This window comes from Cydia fagiglandana, chromosome 4, assembly GCF_963556715.1.
Source record: "Cydia fagiglandana chromosome 4, ilCydFagi1.1, whole genome shotgun sequence".
NCBI classification, from domain to species: domain Eukaryota; kingdom Metazoa; phylum Arthropoda; class Insecta; order Lepidoptera; family Tortricidae; genus Cydia; species Cydia fagiglandana.
In genome coordinates this window covers 284,750-309,093 of record NC_085935.1, presented here as the reverse complement: position 1 = coordinate 309,093, position 24,344 = coordinate 284,750, and the positions used below count along the sequence as shown (strand labels likewise).

At 36.1% G+C, this 24,344-nt stretch overlaps 3 protein-coding genes across 3 annotated transcripts in view; 2 read left to right on the top strand and 1 right to left on the bottom strand.

Annotated features, from left to right (window-relative positions):
• Positions 1–24,344, bottom strand: part of LOC134663417 (uncharacterized) — a 68,925-nt gene that overhangs the window by 15,331 nt on the left and 29,250 nt on the right. The gene's annotated exons all lie outside the window — the stretch shown is intronic.
• On the top strand, positions 3,315–5,802 carry LOC134664083 (uncharacterized). The gene is made up of 3 exons (XM_063520671.1): positions 3,315–3,442; positions 4,552–4,628; positions 5,203–5,802. Exons 1-3 carry the CDS (start codon positions 3,355–3,357, stop codon positions 5,386–5,388), a joined length of 351 nt encoding a protein of 116 aa, XP_063376741.1. The 5' UTR covers positions 3,315–3,354; the 3' UTR covers positions 5,389–5,802.
• Positions 11,424–16,843, top strand: LOC134663418 (uncharacterized). The gene is made up of 3 exons (XM_063519788.1): positions 11,424–11,607; positions 14,907–14,980; positions 16,476–16,843. The coding sequence occupies exons 1-3, from the start codon at positions 11,520–11,522 to the stop codon at positions 16,659–16,661; spliced, it is 348 nt and encodes a 115-aa protein (XP_063375858.1). The 5' UTR covers positions 11,424–11,519; the 3' UTR covers positions 16,662–16,843.

Genomic DNA, 24,344 nt, shown 5'->3' with positions numbered 1-24,344 from the left:
GGAGGTTGGGAACCGGTTGCGAGATAGAGGCCTGGATCCCCGCTCCGGGTCATTCCTGGTGCAGAGGTTGTCCATCGCGATTCAGCGCGGTAATGCGGCAAGCGTTTTGAGCACCTTTGCGCCAGGGATGACGCGGGGTGGGATATTTGACTGACGGGTGACTGTTTTGTTTTTGACTTGTGTGTGTGTGTGTTTTTTTTTATGTTATGTAATTTGTAGTTTGTAATTAAGTGTTGTTATTTAAATATAAGTTTAGTTATTAGTTTAGGTTGAGAAATTAGTGATTTTTGGATTTGTGTTGAATTGTATTGTATTGTAATCTTTGACTTTTTTTTATAGATTTTAAGATTGACATTGAATGTACCTACCAATGATGTTTATGAATAAATTTAGTGTTTTTTATTTATTCATTCATTATTTTAGTACTATCTCACAAGATATGAATAATTACGAACTACAGAAATTTTAAAATTACATACCTACACATATTACATGTGTGCGTGTGTGTTATATGTACATATATAATTACATGTGCCTGCTTAGTTAAGGTAATTTGGTTAATAACGTAGTATGGAGAATTAAATACACAATAGCATGGTAAATTATACCGTGAACTAACTACTACTACCGTTACTACTAGTACTACAACAATAGTACAGTCGCCATCAGATATATCGGAGCGGCCAAGGTGCTCACAAATATCTGAACACGCCTCTATTGTCAAGGCATTAGAGTGCGCGTTCAGATATTGTGAACACTTTGGCCGGTCCGATATATCTGATGGCGACTGTACAACAAAACAGCATAATACACATTGAGGGTTATTCTGATAGCTTAGTTATGATTTGCTCTATACTATTTGTAATCTTTATTTTAATGTTACATGTTACTCATGGCCCAAGGATATATGTATAGACGTGAGATATACAGAGATGTGAAAAATACTTTATAAAAAGTATTTAAATACAAAATACAAATACTTCCTTGATAATACTATTTCAAATACAAAATACAAAATAGTTTTTGAATTTGTATTCAAATACAAAATACGAAATAGGTATTTTCAAAATACTTTTTAGAAATACAAATACTTTGCGATAAAAGGTACTCTGAGTAGTGAATACCTATTCTGAATTAAAAAGTATTACTCGGAATTTCCGAGTTGAAAACACTCTCTTCATTCTTTGATATAAATCCTCTATCTAAAGTGCAAATTTCTAGTTGTTTGCTCATATTAACCGGTAGGATGTAGGTGTGGATGATGGTTTTTAACGGCTAATTTAAAGCATTAATTTGTAATGTTTTACAGCTAGTATAATGCCTCTGGTTAGTGTGATGAAAACGTCTCGTTTGTGTTTCACCAGGGCAGAAAAGTTTATTCTTCTCTCGTACCTTGAAACCCTCGTAACTTTGTGGTCATGTGCGACGTTACTAAACAGATTCAACAGTTCCATGTTCCATGTTAAAAGAGTTGCCAGGATTGTAACATCAGAAGAGATTGTAACTCCTAGGTAGGAGTAGGAGTTTTTGGGACCTATTTTCTATTTTCAAAATACAAAATACTTTATAGTAGGTTAGGTAGGTAATGTAGGTACATACAAAATACTTTATAGTAGGTTAGGTAGGTAATGTAGGTACATTACCTACCTAACCTACTATAAAGTATTTTGTATTTTGAAAATAGAAAATAGGTCCCAAAAACTATTTCAAATAAAATACAAAATAGTTTTCTTCAAAAGGTATTTAAATACAAAATACAAAATAGGTATTTTGCATTTTGTATTTGCATTTTAAATACAAGTATTTCAAATAAGTCACATCTCTGGAGATATAGATAATAATATTCGTTTCCTAAAACAAAATTACATTAATGAACGATTATTCTGACAAATACATGTATCGGCGACATCAGTGTTCCAATTTCCAACGCCGCCGCCGCCGCCATGTTGCTCGTTGCTCGCAGTCGGCGTGCACTTCGCCGCTCGTTGCTCGTACTCGGCGTGCACGTTGTCAACACCAAAGAACATATCAAGTGCAACTGTCCATTCATAATTTGAGCTCACATGAAATGTTGTTAAGCATAGGAGGCTTTTAGACGGTTGTCAATCTAAATATTTTTCAATTATTTATTAATATCGAACTTAGTCATAAATTAATTTATTAGTGCAAGCTTTTTTCTTAATACACTGGTTTCCACGTTCTTCACAACAAAAAGAAAATTAAGTTCTTGTGAACGAAAATCCATGACTTATAATATAACGAACGAATTACTTTCGAAATCGAATATAAACTGAGGTATAGATATAAATACCTAAGTAATTTTAAATGATAATAAATTCGTAATAAAACAAGTGATAAGTTTTATATTACCTGCATGTTTTTTATCTTTTAACGATCCACCCACATGAATGGGAAACATTTTTAAGACCATGTAAAATAAATATGACGATAAAATTTATGACGCTTTGTAAAAAATAAATCGATTTTAAATATTTGGAGTCTGTAAAATTATCATAAATATATTAAATTCATCTTTACACAAAATGGCGTGATAGAAATAAACTTCGTAAATAGGTATTAAATGATATATTGTAAGCCAGAAGATATGTTTGTAAAAAAATATAGATAGATATTGGCACACCGCGGTAAAATTATACAAAATAAAAGAAAAAACAATACAATACATTTTTGATCTTACATTTAAAACGTTCCCATAAGGAGAATCACTGATAATCACATTATAATTTTATTGATAGAGCTTTAACGACGGTTTCCTTTTCAGCTTGGACAAAAATGATTTTTGTATGTCCAGAGATGTTCTCCTTACAGAACGCATGAATCTCAACCGATTCTAGTGTAATTTTGTGAGCAGGTTTGGTAGTCAGATACTTATAATATTTCTATTGATTAGTTTTTAGTGACAACATGGCGTTGATTGGCATAAAGGACTTTTAAGCGCCGGTCTATGGTGCTTAAGACTATTGTGACTTCGCTGTGAATTAATGACAAACCCAAGATAATATTTTAATTTTTTACATTACTTAAGCTTATCGGAAGGTCTGCAGCTCACAGACTCACTAGTTAATATAATTCTTATTGCAAAAAATAATATTTTGCTATCATACTGATATAAAAATATGGACAAAGTCTCATTTGCATTAATTACAGCACGTGTTCTTGTTAATTTACCTAATTAGGAATCTATAACGAATCAGATCTAAGCATTTGTGACAAATTGTACGAAGAAATTTGCTACGGATAATTATAAACTGGAAATTACGTAGTATACGTGCTATATAACGGCGTCGGCGGCGCCGATTTACCATCACCGCCGCCGCCACTCACGCCGCCGCCATGTCGCCGCTCGCCTCCTTGCTGTTCACGCTCGCCGCACTGCTCGCCGCCGCCAACGCTCAGAGCAACTGCAATACTGTACTAATTGGTAAATAACTATCTATATTCATTTATTTATTTAATCTTTATTGCACAAAAGAAAAATCTTATAGTACAAAAGGCGGACTTAATGCCATAAGGCATTCTCTACCAGTCAACCTTAAGGCTTAGCAGAGAGATTGTGAGCGGTGCTATAATTACAACAGCAAAAACGAACAATAAAGTACAAATCATTCGCGTATACTTGCTTGTTTTTTTTTTTAATTTGTGTTTATTACTTGTCAATGTACATAGACGATAATTTATTTAATTTCAATGTCGCTTTTGTTACAAACAGGTTAAAAAAAGCAATATTTTATGAAACTCAGTTATACTGTTGTTCAAACGTAACCATTCTGTAAAAAAAATAGTATGCAATATGAAACGCAATGAAATCACACAAATGTCTAGGGAAGATTTTAATTTTATTTATTTAACGGCCTCCTAGTTGGTAGTGACCCTGCCTACGAAGCAGGAGCTCCCGAATTCAAATGCTGGTAAATTTGTGATTTCACAGATATTTGTTCCTGAGTTATGGGTGTTTTCTATGTATTTATGATTGTTTTTCACTTATCGTAAATTGAGATTTAAATCTTTTAATTATAACGTCATTTATAATACCTATTACGATTAGTCGATTTGTGTAAGATTGTCCCATAATATTTATTTATATTTGCAGATGTTGGATTTGATATTCGATTTCTGCTACTAAATATTTTTAATTTGAATTTCATATTAACTAAAATATATTTGAAGCGCTATTGGTTGGCCTAGCGGTAAGAGCGTGCGACTTACAATCCGGAGGTCGCAGGTTCAAACCCCGGCTCGTACCAATAAGGTTTTCGGAACTTATGTACGAAAATATCATTTGATTTTTGCCAGTCGCTTTTCATTGAAGGGAAACCGGACTCATCCCAATGACGTCTAGTTTACCTTCTGGGTTGGAAAGTCAGATGGCAGTCGCTTTCGTAAAAATAGTGCCTACGTCAATTCTCGGGATTAGTTGTCAAGCGGACTCCAGGCTCCCAACTCAACATGAGCCGTGTCAAAATGCCAGATAAAGCGAGGAAGAAGATTAAGTAAAATATATTGTTATTTGCCCTTGTGACTGTTTTACAGGGCAGACAACTCCGGTGACTATAGTCTCCAATCCAGTCACCTTTCCTGCTGGAGGTGGAAGCGTTAATATTGATGATGTAAGATATATACTTTTTTGCCTCGTGATAAATCACATGCTGAAAACTTGCTGTAAATCTTTAATGTTTTTAGTAGGTATGTTTGTGTTGTGAATATCAAAATCTAGGGTTCAACTTATACCTAAGTTAAAAGCACCTATGTAGTATGCTCTTTTAGGAGCAGGTAATGTGCAATTTTTAGATTCGTACCTAAGAAGGAAAAGTACCCAACTGTCCGGCTCCTATTTGATTTATTTTTGTATATGTTATAGAGTAGTCTAAAATAACGGACACGTATTTTTTTACCTCAAGTAATAGACAATAGATAAATACTTTTATACATAATAATATATCCAATATATCAACCTCATACCATTATCATAAATTAATATGATCTTGACAACTTTTAGACCAAGAATAGTCTGCAGCGGATTTGACAGTGAAAGTGTTATTTTAAACGTCAAACTCTATGAATTTATGACGTATAAATGACATTTGCACTGCCTGATGGGCTATCAAATCCGCTGCAGACATTTTTTGGTCGGACTCTAAACGTTATTGCAGAATAATGAATATTCTATTGTGACTTGTGCAGTGGTGTCAACAACAGCGTAAGGGAGTGGCAGTCGGTAATTCGGTGACTGCGTGCAATGCGAACCAGCGCGGCGCAGCGCCCAACATCACCCCGGCGTATTCCAACAGGCTCTCGCCGGTGGCCGTCACGTGCCCCGACGCCTGCCCGCTAGGTGGCGCTGTGACAGTTGTGCAATACTGCTTATAACAGCCATAACCAAATTGTACAATTTGTTTTAATATTTTTATGATATGACCACGATTCGCAATTCATGTCGCATGCATTAGACGCCCGACTCGATCACAAAAAGTCTTTTAGAAATCGATTTTCGCTCATGTCGTTTTGGAAATATACCCTATTTCGTATCAGTGCATTCAGTATGATGCCATGAACACAGATATATGAGATGACAAGCGCGAAGGTGGTGGAAAGGGGGTAGTTGCTGTGACGTCATAAATTCGGCAGTGGCAGTACAAACATTTTTAAATTTTTTGTCGTGTCATGTCGTGACACGTCTGACAAGCAGCGATCATGTCATAGAGATATCAAAACCTTAACCAATTTTAAAATCAGAAGGGCATATATTTAAATGATCCGCTCATTACAATGTGAAAATATTAATGTTTTTTTCATTACATCCCTTTATTGTACCTAAGTACTTACATATTAAATAAAACAGAAGAATTGAATAGGATAAAGGGGCCCACAGATTACCTACCGTTCACCAGACGATATCAGCCTGTCAGTTGTTCGGAACTGTCACCTTAATTTGTGTTTAATTGACAGGCTGATATCGTCCGGCGAATTGTTAATCTGTGGGCCCCTTAATACTTACAAGAAAATAGCCTAAGAGAAGACGAAACTACGAAGCAACGTAGTCCACAAAATGGACTAGACATAAACCGCACACAAATAAATACTTTAACGAGTGCTGTTGTTGTTAATAAACAAAAGAATAAATACAGGGTGTTTGGTACATCGTTTGCCAAATTAAAACAGCAGATAGGTTGACTCATTTGTTATCTTCTCAGGCCTAGAAATTTTTAATTGGGTGCAAAAAAAATTTTCACTTCTATGACAGTTTTTCGTAAATTTAAAAATTTTAATTACAAAAAAAGCCATGGCCAATTTTGTTTTTCTAGGCATGAGGAGATAGCAAATGACTCAAGCTATCTGCCGTTTTAATTTGGCAACGATGTACAGTCAGCGTCAGAGAGACGTGACCCCCCTGGTATCAGTATAGAAACTGTACAATAATTTCGTCATCACACGTAATGTTTGCGTAGCTGTGTGGTTTCATAAGCGGACTAAAGATCCTAAGAAACCGGGTTCGAGACCGATCCAAAGGATTTAGAATCTTTTTGGTTTTTTCTTTGTTTTGTTAAGTTCAGAACTATTGGAAACTAAATACGGGTAATATCACTAAATATCAAATATTATAGTAGAAATAGGAAAAAATAAAATAAAAATAATCTTAAAAACACTGCATTTTATTGGTATTTTATCTTTGCATAACAGCTGCATTGTAAGCATAGTTGTCTTTTAATAGTTAAATAAACAACAATATTATAGTGGGAGTTAATTAAAATTGTGGTATGTTACATAGGCTGCGATTATAGCTGTCTTAATATCTATTATGCAGTTGCATAACAGATAACTATATATAAATATTGGGTTTGATAAATAATGGTTATGTGTAAAACGCGAAGATATTCTAACCTTGCGAGCCATTAACTACGTTTGAGAGAGAAACAGCATGTTATCGGCCAGCGATAACAATATTCATCTCCTGTCACGTTACCACAATTTTAGGAAACACAACACTTACTACCTATACCTTGTTTTTAGCATTAGAAAAAGGGTTAACAATCTTGACAAGTCTTGTTATGGAATAATACGCTTCTAACAAAAAGTAACTATTACTTATGAAACCAAAATAATGTAATACCTATATGTCCTTGCTACACAACTGTAACATATTTACTATGACTTATTTTTCAAAAGTGTTTTAAATGTAAAGACACGTTAAATGCTTCTCTCAGTCGAAATCCTAATATTTTTGGCAAAATTAAGACGATCGTCGCGATGCTTATTAAACAAACTTATTTTTTTTTTTGCTGGTTTATAATGGTGTATCTGGACAGCGTGCAAATGTCTTCTGACAGTGCTAAGAGATGACCCCAAATGTCTCAGCTGTTGAGCGAGTTGTAGTAAATGGAGCGCCGGTATGAATTTGCACAATACTACGGTGCCGCTGAGATTCCTCTGTGTAGGCAGAAGGACGAGGGCCTTGCCGATCTTCTTTAACGTCACCCGTTCTTTCATACCGCCTTAGCCAATTTGCGAACCGTGTTCCTCTGCAAATAAAAAAACACAATTTAAACTTAATAGGTAGGTCTATTAACAAAACATGGCCAATGGAATGGAGTAAACTCTAAGTAACTCACCGCTATTTTAATTTCTCGTGCAATTTTTTTTAATACTCTGGTTTTGTTCCCGAAGCACTACAATTTTCGATCTCATAAAAGAGTTTAATCGAACCATTTTAAAACTCAGTTGACACAAGTTTTCGGACAAGTCGAGAATAATATGTAACAACGTTACTACTTCGGCACACCTAGAATAGACGTAACGATGACGGTAATGATTTGCGGCGGATGCGAATTATTACAAAGTTACCCTAAAACTCAATTGTAATTTTAAAAATGCGAAACGGGATAATCATACTAAATTCAACCTAAACACATATTTAGTTAAAGATGTTATTACTCACTTTCGGATTCGGATATGAGGGTAGAGAAATAATAATAAACAAAGACAAGACTATATTAAGTATCTATGACTAAGACAAGGACGCATCGACATACGAGTAAGTAACTTCCACCTTTACGATTTGACGATAGTGATTCATATTTTCGCAAGTAATAATATGTCTTCGGTGGCTCAATGGTCTAAGTGACGGACTAATGTAAGAACATGTAGTCTTAATAACAGCCACGAGGTCCGAGGATCGATTCCCAACAACGGTTGGAGACAAAAGGGAAAAATGACTTTTTGAAATAATATGATGCTTGAAACAGCTGTGGCGATGTTGAACTAATGTTTCGACGTTGCCGTGTGAGCTGTAGTTTTAAAATCAGGGGGGTCACGTTTCTCTGACGCTGACTGTACCAAACACCCTGTATATTAAATAAACCCAGTACGATACGTTTAGTGTAGGAACAGCTCTTACTGTGCCTGTAAAAGTAAAGGTTGACAGGTGTTACGAGTTATATCTTACACATCACCCTAGCCCCAAACTAAGCAAAGTTTGTACTATGTAGGTTCTTTATTTATTTGTCAAGAGAAGAATTTAATCATTGGGTATAAAAACCTAGGCATAAAAATACCTATTTCAATCCGAAAACTATCCCCTGTTAAGTACATTTATTAATATAAATTACTAAAAGACATAAACAGGAATATAAAACAAAACTACAATTAAAATAACTAAAACTAAAAATTAAAATAACTATCAAAATTTGGTGCCCTCGGGAGGGTGTCCAACACGCAGGCAGCATTCTCGCGCTGGGTTGCGAGTGAAATTCTCTGCTCGAGAAAGCTGCCTGCGCGGGGGTCTCCCGTTGCCTCCCTAAGAGAATAATTGTCTACTACAATATATTATTAACATTATCTCCAGTATCTTGCGTAAGCGTCTTGTGGTAGTTCTAACTTATTGAAACGTTCTTTAAAGTATAAAAAAGTTTTATGGCAAAAATTTCATTTTAGGGTTCCGTACCCAAAGGGTAAAACGGGACCCTATTACTAAGACTTCGTTGTCCGTCCGTCCGTCCGTCTGTCTGTCACCAGGCTAGTGTATCTCACGAACCGTGATTGAGACAGTTGAAATTTTCACAGATGATGTATTTCTGTTGCTGCTATAACAACAAATACTAAAAACAGAATAAAATTTAATAAAGATTTAAGTGGGGCTCCCATACAGCAAACGTGATTTTTGACCAAAGTTAAGCAACGTCGGGCGTGGTCAATACTTGGATGGGTGACCGTTTTCTTTTTGCATTTTTTTCCGTTTTTTTTTTGCTTTATGGTACGGAACCCTTCGTGCGTGAGTCTGACTCGCACTTGCCCGGTTTTTTGTACATGCTTTTATCGCTGACTGTACTTCCAATTCAATTAGGTTGTGATGTTTTATCACAGCGTTCCTATGGCCACCTCCAGTCTCAATCATCAGATCAGCTCGATGGTAGGTACCATAATATTGCATTGTCATGCATGCAAAATTTCAGCTCAATCGGAAACCGGGAAGTGGATCAAATTTAACTTGCAAGTTAGATTTGATTACAGACAACGGGGCAGGTGAAAGTAAATAAAAACACGTAAAAAAGTTTTCGGTGTAGGTAACTTAGGAAATTAAAATGAGCCAAAGACATCTGAATGAAACTATAAAAAAATAACCAGCCAAAAGCATGTCGGGCAATGCTTAGTGTAGGGTTTCGTAATTATCATTCTGACAAAATAGGCCAAACGGGGGCTATTAGTAAGTACCTACCATAAGGGAGTACTTTTGCAGCGCTTTGTACTTACGTCTTTTACTAAGAGAAGATTTTTTGCAGTAACTCAAAAACAACGAGACCGATCATATTAGCTATAGTTTTCGTTGAAAGTATTTGTGAAGCTTTTGTTTCACGATTTTTTTCATATTGTTTGGACACGTGGTTCCAAAGTTAGTTACTTTATAGGGGGGGGGGGGGACATATATTATTTTTCTTTCGGAGCACATATATCCGAAAGTATTAGGTAACTATATCAAAAAAAATAGCTTTTTAAAGACTCTTAATCGTTTTGAAAGACCTATCTAACGATACCTACCCGACATTATTAAGTCAAAGCAAAAAAAAAATCAAAAGAGACATTTTGGTACCTGGATCCCTATAATATTGTTGTTATAGATTTAATTTTACCTTTCCTTCGCAATGCATGATTTATGTATCCATGCCAAAATGCAGCTTTCTAACCGTAACGATCACGGAGCAAAGCCTCGGACAGACAGACAGACATGGCGAAACTATAGGTAACCCTAAAAAGGTGTCACTGTTTGTCGTATAAACCGTATTTTAAATAATTTAAGTGTTAAACAATTAAAGGTTTGTGCTCCTGGGCCTCACGTTTTATTTCTTCATTAAAATCTGATCGTCCCGATAGTACCTATTTTCATTTGTGTTTAAAAACGCTACTTCAACAAGCAATAAAATTAGTTAAAATATCGACTACCGCTTAATAGCAGAAGGTGCTGGGGGTGGGATACGGCGTTGCGTGAACAAGAGATTTCCTTTGGCAGGACAGTTTTCAGGGTGATGCTCCTGTCCTTCCATATCTTTTGAAAGGAAAGTACCCAATTCAAATACGTATGTATATCCATAATAGTTATGCATTGTGACTAGTAATGCCTAGTAACTAAAGATACCGATCAATTGAATTTAAAGTTGTTTTTCGGATTTCAACTCTAGCTGCATTACTGTTGCGATATTACTACTGCAGTCTTGACTCCTGTGCTGTCAATTTTCTTGTTAAAATGAGAACGGATAGAACTTACTTATCGCGGCTATAAAGGAGCAGTGAACGACACTTATTTTATTAATCAAGTTGACCCGGATACACCGCAGCGTGGCCGCAGCGTGGCCGCAGCGAGGCCGCAGAGTAGCCGCAGCGTGGCCGCAGCGTGGCTGCAGCGTGGCCGTAGCACCCAGCAGTAATTTAAATTGAAATCGAAGTTATTTATTTCAGGCATAGAACCCATAGTGTTAGTACAAAATGTTGAAGAAAATGAATGTGTAATGTCGTACCTCATGCAGCTGCAGTTGACATCAAGCATCACTGTAATATGACTCGCTCTCATTATTAACTAATTACCTAGTCGCCTTACCTATTGTTTGTGGCTAATTTTAATTTTTGAGCGTTATTAAATTCCGTAAAAATATATATTACCTATTTATTCCGTGTAACGGTAATTTATAAAATGTGGCCTTCGGTAATTAACTGTATCAAATCCATTGTTGTCAAGTCCCTAACTGGTAAATTATACCAAGGACATTTCTAATTTTATATATTTATTGTTAATTTTATACAGTAATTTGTTTAATTACAATATCATAGAACAAATTGCATGTATTGTATGAAGATTTTCTAATTTGGCTATGGTTTGTAGTTAAAGCGTATCGCCTGGTATAAAAGGAGGACAGTGGCAGCATAGAAGCATCCATTAGCGAGGCTTCGGTCTGCTTGTGGTGTTGATAGTCGAGTCTCTCCAGCGCGCCCTCCCCGCCGCCGCCGCCGCCGCCATGTCGCCGCTCGCCCGCTCGCTGCTCGCGTTCGCCGCGCTGCTCGCCGCCGTCGACGCTCAAGGCACTTGCACTACAAAAATAATTGGTACGTACGTATGTACCTACCTACATCTATCTAACTTTAGTTTGGTTTTTTTACATAATTGATATCATTTTTTAAGTAAGTTTATACTTCTTACGGCCCGATCCAAACTTTAAGATACGTCAGTTAATAGATCTAGAAACGATATTGATTAGTTATGTCTGTGCCAAATATGACGTTTCTTCAAACAAAACTTCACTTTTGACACTGACACGTCTAATCTATATACGTTTCTAGATCTATTAATTGACGTATCTTAAAGGTCGAATCGGGCAGTTGTTGGTTAAATCGAAGATTTTTTACTAATCTTCGGGTTAGATTAGTCATAATAATCTATGTATTTAAGTATTTGTATACTATATACGCTGGCTAAAAAATAAGTGTATTCCCGTTGTCAGGGAGGTTTTGGGATTATACTGAGCAACTTTTTACTATAGGACAAATCCCACAATCGCGAAAAAAAAATTTATCCTCCCATAAAAAATGGACCAGCCAAGATGTATCCTAAGCATGTAATATTGCTATTGCTATGCCCTCACAGGGTCGAAGTGGAACTACCCAGTGATTGTAATATCTATCCCACCAAAATCATAAATGTAAAAAAGGAGAGCCAAGTTCAATACAAAAATTATGCTTGGCTGTGGGGTTCGCCGCAAAAAGAATGGAGATGTTAATGAGTGCCAAGTTCTATGCAAAATCCAAATATGTATTTATAGGAACAAAATAACATTATAAACAAGTATTAAACTCTATTTCTGTGCTTTATTGGATACCTATAACAATTGCTGTTATTTAAAAAAATGTGAGATCTTAAAGTAGATTAGATTTGACTTGGCCAGTTTTCATTACATCAATCATTTTATAAAGTTATTCAACATATATATTGTGATTCTGATAAAATCTGGCCAAGCCAAATCTAACCTACTTTAAGATCTCACATTTTTTTAAATAACAGCAATTGTTATAGGTATCCAATAAAGCAAAGAAATAGAGTTTAATACTTGTTTATAATGTTATTTTGTTCCTATAAATACTATCCTACATATTTGGATTTTGCATAGAACTTGGCACTCATTTAGATCTCCATTATTTTTGCGGCGAACCCCACAGCCAAGCATAATTTTTGTATTGAACTTGGCTCTCCTTTTTTACATTTATGTTTTTGGTGGGATATCAATACTTTTTGTAAAGAAAACTAGGCAGGTATTGAGATTTAATGTTTTTTCTTGTGTTTCCGCTGTATGGTTTTTACTTCTGTTCTTTGTATAATTATGTGGTGCCGCGCGCCGCCGACGACACACCGTTGGCCGGTTGTTTAGAGCGTATTACAAGTTTTTTGTATGGGGACAGCACTCATTTTTTGACTTAACTTTATTTCTATATAACAAATATAATAATACATATATTGGGGTAGTTTCAAATATCTGACTGTAACGGTTCCAACGCTACAATAAAAATTTTTTTTTTGTATGGGGACCCCCCTATTTTTTTATTTCTTTATTTATTTTTAGATTTTTTCCTACGCTCACACACAATAACCGAGCTGGATTCCAAATTTCATCCATCTAGGTCATCTGGAAGTAGGTTAGGTTTAGGTACTTATATGTCAGTCCCAATAAAAAATGTTTTTTTTTTGTATGGGGACCCCCCCTATATTTTAACTTTATTTTATTTTTAGATTTTTTCCTACGGTTACACACAATAACCGAGCTGGATTCCAAATTTCATCCTTCTAGGTCATCTGGAAGTAGGTTAGGTTTAGGTACTTATATGTCAGTCCCAATAAAAAATGGTTTTTTTGTATGGGGACCCCCCTATTTTTTAACTTTATTTTATTTTTAGATTTTTTCCTACGGTTACACACAATAACCGAGCTGGATTCCAAATTTCATCCTTCTAGGTCATCTGGAAGTAGGTTAGGTTTAGGTACTTATATGTCAGTCCCAATAAAAAATGTTTTTTTTGTATGGGGACCCCCCTATTTTTTAACTTTATTTTATTTTTAGATTTTTTCCTACGGTTACACACAATAACCGAGCTGGATTCCAAATTTCATCCTTCTAGGTCATCTGGAAGTAGGTTAGGTTTAGGTACTATAAGTCAGTCTTAAAATTTACGACTTTTTGACCTTCATATCTTTATAACCGTTTGAGCTAGCTTCATGAAATTTGGGCTTCTAGATGTCCTTATGGATAAAATTAAACACACGTTGTTTTATGTGTTTACGTTAAAGATGTTTTGAGTTATAGAAGGGTCAAAAGTGGCACCAAGTGGTTCGTGTAATATTACACTCGGCGCTGGCTAGCCAGTTCCTTTGCTTGAACTTGGCTTGACACGCTGCCGCGTGTCTAGATATAGAAATACCGCATGGTTGCAATAAATAAATATGAATATGAACAGCGATTCGCGATTTCGGGGTTGGACCCGTAGTAGTAATCGTTGCTCAATGCTCAGTATAATCCCAAAACCTCCCTGGCAATGGGAATGCAGTTATTTTTTAGCCACCTTGTATATATAGTTGTCTGCGTACTGACAACACAAGCCTTCTATTGAACTTACCGTAGGACTTAGTCAATCTGTGTAAGAAGATCCTATAATATAGGATTTTGTGACTGCTTAGCCTCAGGCGGGCGTTGCGCTTGCGCCACGCGCCGTATGTTTGTTTGCCAATAATGTTACCGAACATTTGCAAGTTTAAAAAAAATCATCCTTTTTTTCAGAGTATCGTGTTTTACCCTGTTACTAAAACTCGTTAGTACTGTCAATATTAAAAACAGAATTCTATTGAGTATTACCTATATTTGTGAACCGAGTTTCCATGAAATATAAAGAACATACATACATACAAATAATACAATACATGCTGTTACAAATCATGTATAGATATATGATCCTAACTTGCATGCAAGCGTGCAAATTCATCATCATAAATTACCTATATTTGGATCGAAAATGTCATGGTTTTTCGAATAAGTAACAAAAGTCCTCGCAATATTTAAGATTTGAAGAAAATAGAATTTCAACTAAATTTTTTAAAGCCACTATAGGTATTGTATTTTGTGGTGTTTATACTGACCCCGATTAAGGTTTTTATTAAGACAAGTACCTATCGCCCGGGTCGTGGCGTCCGAGACTTCGTTTTCTATAGAAAGCCTCACGCGTATCGATGAGGCGATCACCCGTCATCGAAAACGAAGTGTTGGATGCGTTGGCCCCGACCCAGACCTTTCTAGCGTGAGACATCAGTACCTAATGGCATACTTTGTGAAGTCCATTTATTTTTATGTTATTTCAATTCACAGGTCGACGAACTGACAAAGAACAACCTCTAGGTCCGGTATATATACCCTACGGGCGTTCGGAAGTCCAATTCAATGTAAGAGATTTAATGTTTTATTAGGCCAAGCAATAAGAAGGTATAGAGGGAAATGCTAGGAACACAGGAAGTCCTGGAGAGGGGGAAAGGTCTCATTTTTCGGTTTTTCACTTATATCTTGGAAAGTTTGCGTCTTAGTGACATGACTACTAAGACAAACCAAAAGCTGATAAAATTTGTTACAAGTTTTATTCAGTCAAGTTTTTCGAATTCTTGATTAGTTTTTGAGATTTCTGCTCTTGAAAGTTTATTTAGGGCTTTCAATTTTATCTTGATATCTACATTAGTGAAGCTGCTAGGCCGTGTTTGTTATCATTTTCGTATAAATCGGGGGTGCTGCATTCATTTTTGGTAGGTATCACATTGACACTATTTCTAAGAAAAAACATGTAAACTTCAAACAAATACCTTTTTTAGGGCTCCGTACCCAAAGGGTAAAACGGGACCCTATTACTAAGACTTCGCTGTCCGTCCGTCCGTCGGTCCGTCTGTCTGTCACCAGGCTGTATCTCACGAACCGTGATAGCTAGACAGTTGAAATTTTCACAGATGATGTATTTCTGTTGCCGCTATAACAACAAATACTAAAAACAGAATAACATAAAGATTTAAGTGGGGCTCCCATACAGCAAATGTGATTTTTGACCAAAGTTAAGCAACGTCGGGCGTGGTCAGTACTTGGATGGGTGACCGTTTTCTTTTTGCATTTTTTTCCGTTTTTTTTTTGCTTTATGGTACGGAACCCTTCGTGCGCGAGTCCGACTCGCACTTGCCCGGTTTTTTTTTATTCCTTTTCACGCTTAAACCGCTCAGCCGATTTAATTGAAATTTAGTATACAGATATTTCGAGTCCCAAGACCGGACATAAGATACTTTTTATGTCAATAAAAGGATGATTATTGATATAAAAAGTATCTTATGTCCTTGGGACTCGAAATATATGAAGTTGGGAGTATGGGGGGAATTCAACTTCTTTGACGAAACTGAATTCCTGAGGTTAATACTGCTTATGGTAAGGTTTGAAGTAATTTCTTGGTATCATTTTCATCTAAATCACAGATGTATACCATCTTAAATTTCATCTAAACCGGTTCAGCGCTTATTGACTCCCCATACAAACTTCCGCCCCACTTTTTACACCCTCAAAAGATGTTTTTGGTTATAAAAACTATTCAGAATGCAGTTTTGTTTCTTTTTAAAAATAAAGGAATGTCTCCTTTATGTAAAATGAGCCAGCTTAAGGATTTAAGGTAGTTTCCCTCCAAGGCCCGACTTATCTTCCCACACTGTATAATCAGACTTCAAATTTATAGTTTATTATTTTTGAATATGTGGGTAGTTTTGCACATTGTAGTTTTTCCTCAGTCACCCGCTGATCACGAACTCTGTAAGGGATTCGCAACGTCGGGATGTATTATAAATTAAGTTAAATTAGGTATAAGGATCCCAGCTCACCTTGGAGTGAATGAGTGGATAATTCTAATTGTCGTTCCAGAATTATTGCCCCCCACCGATGCATAACGTTGGTGAAAGGATAACCGTCTGCAATAAAACCCCAGGCTACCCTCCTGCTCCTCCTGTGATCTACGATCCGCCTTATGGCCAGATCACACCCGTGGACATCGAATGTCAAGATCCCGCCGGATGCATTGTGAACTCTGTCGAGTACTGCGACTATTGACAGACGACCTTTCATCTCCACCATTGAATTATATACATCGCGCGTTACAATCTCATTAATATGTACAACTTCTGTGAGTTTCCATTTGTCTATAAGAAGTTGGCTGAAAGATCCGTCACATAGCCAGCATATAATTAGTCTGAATTAATATCGCAACTACTTATGCAAAAGTGACTCACAGTGTATTTAATTCCGTTTGGTTATTGTATTCAAATTAGTATTTATCCATTGTTATTTCATTAAAAGTTTCCTGGCATTAATAGAGTTTTTTTTAAAGACCAATCAGTTAGAACCACAACAAAATAAGTACCTATACCTAAGTACTATTTATAAAAAAAATGTTAAAAGAAAAGTAAAACTGACTCTGAAAAAGGAGAAAATAAAATATCGTTCTATCTTAAAAGAAGAAAAAACTGTCCATTAGTTGCTTAGGGGTATTAACCAGTATGTATTTGGCTTGGCACCGACTTCAAACGTATTAGTTGCTTTATCCTTTTTGAAATCGGAATATTACTTTTTTACATTTATTTTATTTTTGCATTTTTAGTTATTAAGTTTTTCTTATAAGTAATGCATCATTCTGCAAGACTGGTCCTGTCTGGCCAAACTGCTTGGTTTGTTGAAAATGCTTGGTTTGTTGATAAAAATACTAAAATCAGTATGATTTTAGTTCTCTAGATTCCTCATGGGTCCCATCATCAGAACTAGGTTTTGACAAAAACGGGACCAACTTGGGACTATATAGAAACAAACAAGAAAAACCGGACAAGTGTGAGTCGGACTCACCCGGGTTCTGTACTCTTTAGTAAACTGTCTTTATTGAGATAAGTCCGTTTTACTCCCGATGTTTTCCTTCACCGGAAAGCAATTGGTAAATATCAAATAATGAATTGCGTAGGTACCTACATAAGTTCCGATAAGCTATTTGGTATGAGCCGGGGTTTGGACCCGCGACCTTCTGTTTGAAAATCGGACGCTCTTACTGCTAGGCCACCAGCGCTTCTACTCTCTGAGGTAACATACCTCCTTTATGTAAGTCAATTAAAAAAGGTACGGTATTCGCACTTGCGACTGAAGCATGTAATGTGTATTACAGTTTATTTTTTAAGCTGACTCAGCTTAAAAAAACCCGTCAAGTGCGTGTCGGACTCGCGTTCCAAGGGTTCCGTACATAAGTCCGACTCACGCTTCACTGCACATTTCTAATAGGTTTTCTTGTCATCTATAATATAGGTAAAGTACTATTATGTGTATTTTTTCATAGTTTTAGACCCAATAGTTTCAGAGATAAAGGGGAGGGGGAATGGTCGGACAGACAGACGCACGAGTGATCCTATAAGGGTTCCAGTTTTTTCTTTTGTGGTACGGAACCCTAAAAATCAACTATAGGACAAGTGTTCAAAGTGAGTGGACGCTCTAGCTAGCGGACATAGCGGTGAGGTAGCGGAGCGGGGAGCGGGACTTGCAGCGGGGCGTGTGGCGACATTTTTTGAGCATTTCTTTTTTTTGCCATTTATATTGGTATATTGTGATCTTTGTTGGCACTTATATGTTATTCCTACTCAGAATCACAAGCTCTTTCGATCCTAATGGAATAAAAAGATAACCCAGAGTGTTTTTCCTATTGTGTTACCATTTCCCCATATACTTTGTATGGCGGTAACAAAAAGGAAAGTTTGAAAAATTTATGAAATTTTTGGACACCTGTTTTTCGTATGAGGATGAAAAGGGCTCGCGATCCTGTCTAGAAATAACACAAAAGTGGCAAAAAATATCACAATATATAAAAATGGTGAAAAACAATAAATGCCAACGTATGATAGCGGCCACATTTTTAGGGTTCCGTACCCAAAGGGTAAAACGGGACCCTATTACTAAGACTTCGCTGTCCGTCCGTCCCTCCGTCCGTCTGTCTGTCACCAGGCTATATCTCACGAACCGTGATAGCTAGACAGTTGAAATTTTCACAGATAAATAAATAAATATAAATTATAAATAAATATTATACATAGAACATTCTTACACAGATTGACTAAGTCCCACAGTAAGCTCAAGAAGGCTTACAAAGAAGAATTACAGTCAAGAAGGATTACAGATGATGTATTTCTGTTGCCGCTATAACAACAAATACTAAAAACAGAATAAAATAAAGATTTAAATGGGGCTCCCATACAACAAACGTGATTTTTGACCAAAGTTAAGCAACGTCGTGCGTGGTCAGTACTTGGATGGGTGACCGTTTTTCTTTTTGCATTTTTTTCCGTTTTTTTTTTTGCATTATGGTACGGAACCCTTCGTGTGCGAGTCCGACTCGCACTTGCCCGGTTTTTCACGCCACGCTGCCGCCGCGACGGACGCTGCTGGATACGCGTCACTGACGCCGCGACCAGGACTCGGAACTAGCAATGTGCAAACCGCAAAACTTAAAGAATATCCTCAAAATTTCCGAGAATTTCTGAAAGTTTTCATGTGCAAATTCTCTTTCAAGTGTCCACCGAACATATGTTCCCGTTCAGATTAGAGATTATTATACTTACTAAATGTCCTTAACTGCTGACGAATATTTCATTTAATATCTACGTCACTCATTTGCGTCTATTTCAAACTCAGCCTCATAGAAATCGAAACTAACTCTAAAACGATTTGCAATAAACGTGCAGAAAATAATATCGAGGGGTAAGTTTGCATTTTTTTTTTAATTTCTCCATGGCTCATTGCTAATCGGAACCGGTGTTTATATTACCTATTAAAATAGAAATAATTTATTCGTAAACAAAAACAAAATAGAAAATTATTCAAAACAGAAAAATCTAAAAAGGAGAAAGTGCTAAGAAATGATCTCATCTCAGCATGTTGCTGGCGACATCCAGCGCTGATCATCCGATGAGACCGTCCCGTAAAGTTAGTAACAACCACGATAAATAGGTAACAGGAATAGTTAAGAACAAAACTTACATAAGACATAGAAAAAACAAAGATAGTAAAAAAATTCAAAACATTACAATGGAGATGTACTTATTGTAATGTTTTCTGGTTGCATTAAGTACATCTGTTAAATATCGCGGCAAACTCAGCCGTAATGCCTGTGAAAGCAACTAGCGATACGGCAGCTAGATACGCGAACTAAATTAAATGACAAACAAGACAGGTCGATTGATAAGAATATCGTTTTAAAACTGTTATATTACTTCGTTAATTAAAACTGGTTATTTATTTACCGCAAATTAAATAAAATATCATCCTTCCTTACCAGTAAGAAGAGGGAACGTAATTTTATGGTCCACAGGGAACGAAACAATATACCGATTCCTCCCGGCTTTCGAAGACTCGGTTACACTCGTACTTGCATTCTTAAAAAAGATAGCAATACTTACTACTCGTTCTATCGTGCATTGATATTTATATTTAACCAGTCAGTTCAGTTTTCAGTTACCTACACAAAAACGAAAGACGAACGATTTTGGCATAAACCAGTATCTTAATCAATAGAACAGTTTATTAACCAATTCGTTTCCGGGACGAAAACAGTGTGAATAATAAAATGGTTTCCAAGCCCTGGTATATGGTCGACCTTCACCGATACGTCTGACGGATGAAACTTATTATTTTATAAAAGATAATATGTTCCCAAATATAAATAAATAAGGTTGTCTAAAGAAACATGGTCAAGGCTATTTTTAAATAATTTTTGAAGAAAAAATTTCCTTCAAATTTCACCGACTTGTCTGCCGAACGAAATAAGTTCCAGAATGGAAAGTATATAACTTGTACATCATGAATCAACTAGGTTGCCTACCTTATTCCGGTCACTATTATTTGGTTGCCGTGTTTATATCGATTATAAACAGGTGAGTTTATATCGATAACTGCACTCATCTGTCTGACGTTTAAATTATTATCTGGGGGCACGGTAGTGCACCCGCCAAGACGAGCAAAGCGAAGCGCAGGGCACTACCTATCTTTTCTCGAAGCGCTTTGACGTTTTTTGAACCCTCATAACTTGGGTTTGGATTATACCAAATAAACAAAATTCTCGGGATATGATGTCAATAGTGAACTTATTATACGTAAGCATAAAAGTTTTCAATTGCATAGCTCTTATACTTTAGATTTTATTCATGTCTAAAAAAACCCCGATTTCGTCACTGACTCACTCACTGTTGATGATCAAAACCTCTAGGGTACTTTCTGAAGTCCTAGGAAGCTGAAAATTGGTATGTAAGATAGTATTAGTACATAAACAACAAAAAATTCAAAAACTTGAAATTTTTAGCCCCTGCGGGGATGAAACGGGGGGTGGAATTTTGTATGAAAAACCAATAACCGCTGAACCGATGTAGTTGAAATTTGGTATGTAGATAGTTTTTGTTATGGGAAAAGATATAGAATAGTTTTTGACCCCAAAATCACCACGTAAGGGTGAAAAGGGGGTGGAAAAGGGCGGTAGGGGAAAAAAGGGGTTGAAGTTTGTATGCGGAATCAATAAAAATCATATTGTATAAAAGATGCCCCCCGGCACGTGTTTCAGGATTTTTAATAGTAAATTACACGCAACCCTTTATATTAGGGGATGGAAGATTGTCATAAGCAACTTACAAAAATAAGTGAAATCCCACCAAAAACTTTTTCATGTAAAATGTTGCCAAGACGAAACCATAAGCCTCGCACTGACAAAAAGTTATCAGATCTTTGGAGAGTCAAGCTTTTAACTCTACAAGCTAGCCACGTCAAATTAAGCCGAATTTGGGCAAGCTGCGGAAATAATTCGTGTAGTTTTGAAAATTGGTACAGGCATACCTTGTGGTGTCTGGATAAACATACTAAAAGTCCTCGAGGGTAGGGGGTGTGCTGGGGGTGTAGAGGGGGGTTGAAGGTACCTTTTTTCATATTTTTGCTCATATCTCGAAAATGTGTCCGAATTGCATTATAATTACTTCGGACAAAAGTTTTAACATAAAATTTACTACAAATTTGGTTTGTTTATTTTTACTCTGCGATCAATACTTTAGGAGCTACAGGCTGTTAAAGTTAAATAAGAGATAAAAAATAGACGGTTTAAAAAAACGTCGTATTTTCATAATTGTTCATCATAAATAAAAATTTTAATTGAGAATAAGCAAGCTAAATGACCTGCTGATAAAATATAAAAAACCGGCCAAGAGCATGTCGGGTCATGCTCAGTGTAGGGTTCCGTAGTTACCCGTCCGTCAAAATAGACTATTTGCAAAAACTCAAAAACTGCTTAAACGATTAGGTTCGCTATATTTTTCTCTAAAAGTCTTTACTAAGCTTTACTTTCACGATTTTTTTCATATTTTTTGGACCCATGGTTCAAATGTTAGGGGAACTAAAGTGGAAAACACAACTTTTTTTCTTTCAGATCGATTATTTCCGAAAATATTAAGCAGATCAAAAAATGGTTCTCGAAGACCCGTATTCGTTTTAAAAGACCTATCCAACGACACCCCACACTATAGGGTGGAAGCGAAAAAAAATTTCATCCCCTTTTTAATGTACGGCAGCCACCCTAAAAAAATATTTTTTCTAATTTATATTTTACAACTTTGTCAGCGTAACTGATTTATATATTCGTGTCAAACTTAAACCTGAAAACTAGAAAAAAATTTTTTTATGGTGGATGCCCTACATTAAAGTGGGGATGAAATTTTTTTTCGCTTCCACCCTATAGTGTGGGGTGTCGTTGGATAGGTCTTTTAAAACGAATAAGGGTCTTCAAGAACCATTTTTTGATCAACTTAATATTTTCGGAAATAATCGATCTGAAAGAAAAATAGTTGTGATTTACCCCTTAGTTCCCCTAACTTTTGACCCATGGGTCCAAAAAATATGAAAAAAATCGTGAAAATATAACTTAGTAAATACTTTCAAGGAAAAATATAGCGAACCTAATCGGTACAGCTGTTTTTGAGTTATGGCAAATAGTCTATTTTGACAGACGGGTAACTACGGAACCCTACACTGAGCATGACCCGACATGCATATGGCCTATTTTTTTGTATTTTATCAGCAGGTTGCTTGCTTAGCTTGCTTACTCTAAGCTATTTTTTTTATTTGTGATGAACAATTACAAAAAAACGAAGTTTTCTTAAATCGTCTATTTTTTATTACTTATTTAACTTTAACAGCCTGTAGCCCCTAAAGTATTGATCGCAGAGTAAAAATAAACATAACCAAATTTGTAGTAAATTTTATGTTAAAACTTTTGTCTTAAGTAATTATAATGCTATTCGTACAGATATTCGAGATATGAGCAAAAATATGAAAAAAAGTACCTTCAACCCCCCTCTACACCCCCAGCACACCCCCTACCCTCGAGGACTTTTAGTATATTTATCTGGACACCACAAGGTATACCTGTACCAATTTTCAAAACTACACGAATTATTTCCGCAGATTTTTCTAATTTGCTTAGGCTAAAGCCCTAACTTCACAAACTCGACCCTTAGTCAAAATATGTGGCTTGGCCGTTCGTTACTACAAGAACTATTGTATAATAAAAAAGAATGAATAGTGAATACATTTTTCACCTTGCGCCCATGTGACGGTGGCGAAACGTTCAAGCCACATATTTTGACTAAGGTGTAGAGTTTGTGAAGTTATTAGGGCTTGTAGAGTTAAAATCTTGGCTCTACAAGTGATTTGATAACTTTTTGTCAGTGCGAGGCTTATGGTTTCGTCTTGGCAACATTTTACATGAAAATGATTTTGCTGGTTATAATTTTTTATTTTTTTGTATACCAAAATGATTGTAAAATTATTGCAAATACAATAGTATAGGGTTGCCTGCGAAAATCCGGTCACAATTATGGGTTGCCAGGCTTTTAAATAAAATAAGAAGGGATGACTTTTAGCGATAACGCTTAAACGGCTTAACTGATCAAGTTTGTTTTAATTTTCTTTAAATGAGTTCTTTAAGCACTATTTTTATGATTTTTTTCATAATATTTGGACCGATGGTTCAAAAGTTAGAAGGATGAACCTTTATTTTTCTTTCTAAACGAGTATTTCCAAAATGATTCACTTTATCAAAAAATGTTATTTAAAGACCCCTATTTAGAGAAATACGGTTTTTTTTTATCAAGTGTATATTTTAGAGATGAAATCGGGATTTTTAGATATCGCTAAATTAATAAGTTTTGGAGCTCTATGCAATTTTTTTATGTTTAATAAGTCTAATTTTCATATCTCAAGAATTAAGAATTAATTTTGACAATAAAACATTATCTTATCTTATCTTATCTTATCTAAGTTTATCTGGTATAATCCATTATCCTCGCGTTATCCCGGCATTTCGCCACGGCTCATGACAGCCTGGGGTCCGCTTGACAACTAATCCCATGATTTGACGTAGGCACTAGTTTTTACGAAAGCGACTGCCATCTGACCTTCCAACCCAGAGGGTAAACTAGGCCTTATTGGGATTAGTCCGGTTTCCTCACGATGTTTTCCTTCACCGAAAAGCGACTGGAAAATATCAAATGATATTTCGTACATAAGTTCCGAAAAACTCATTGGTACGAGCCGGGGTTTGAACCCGCGACCTCCAGATTGCAAGTCGCACGCTCTCACCGCTAGGCCACCAGCGCTTCTATCTGGTATAATCCAAACCCAAGTTAGGAGGGTTCAAAAAACAACGAAATGTTAAAAAAAGGCAGTCACGCT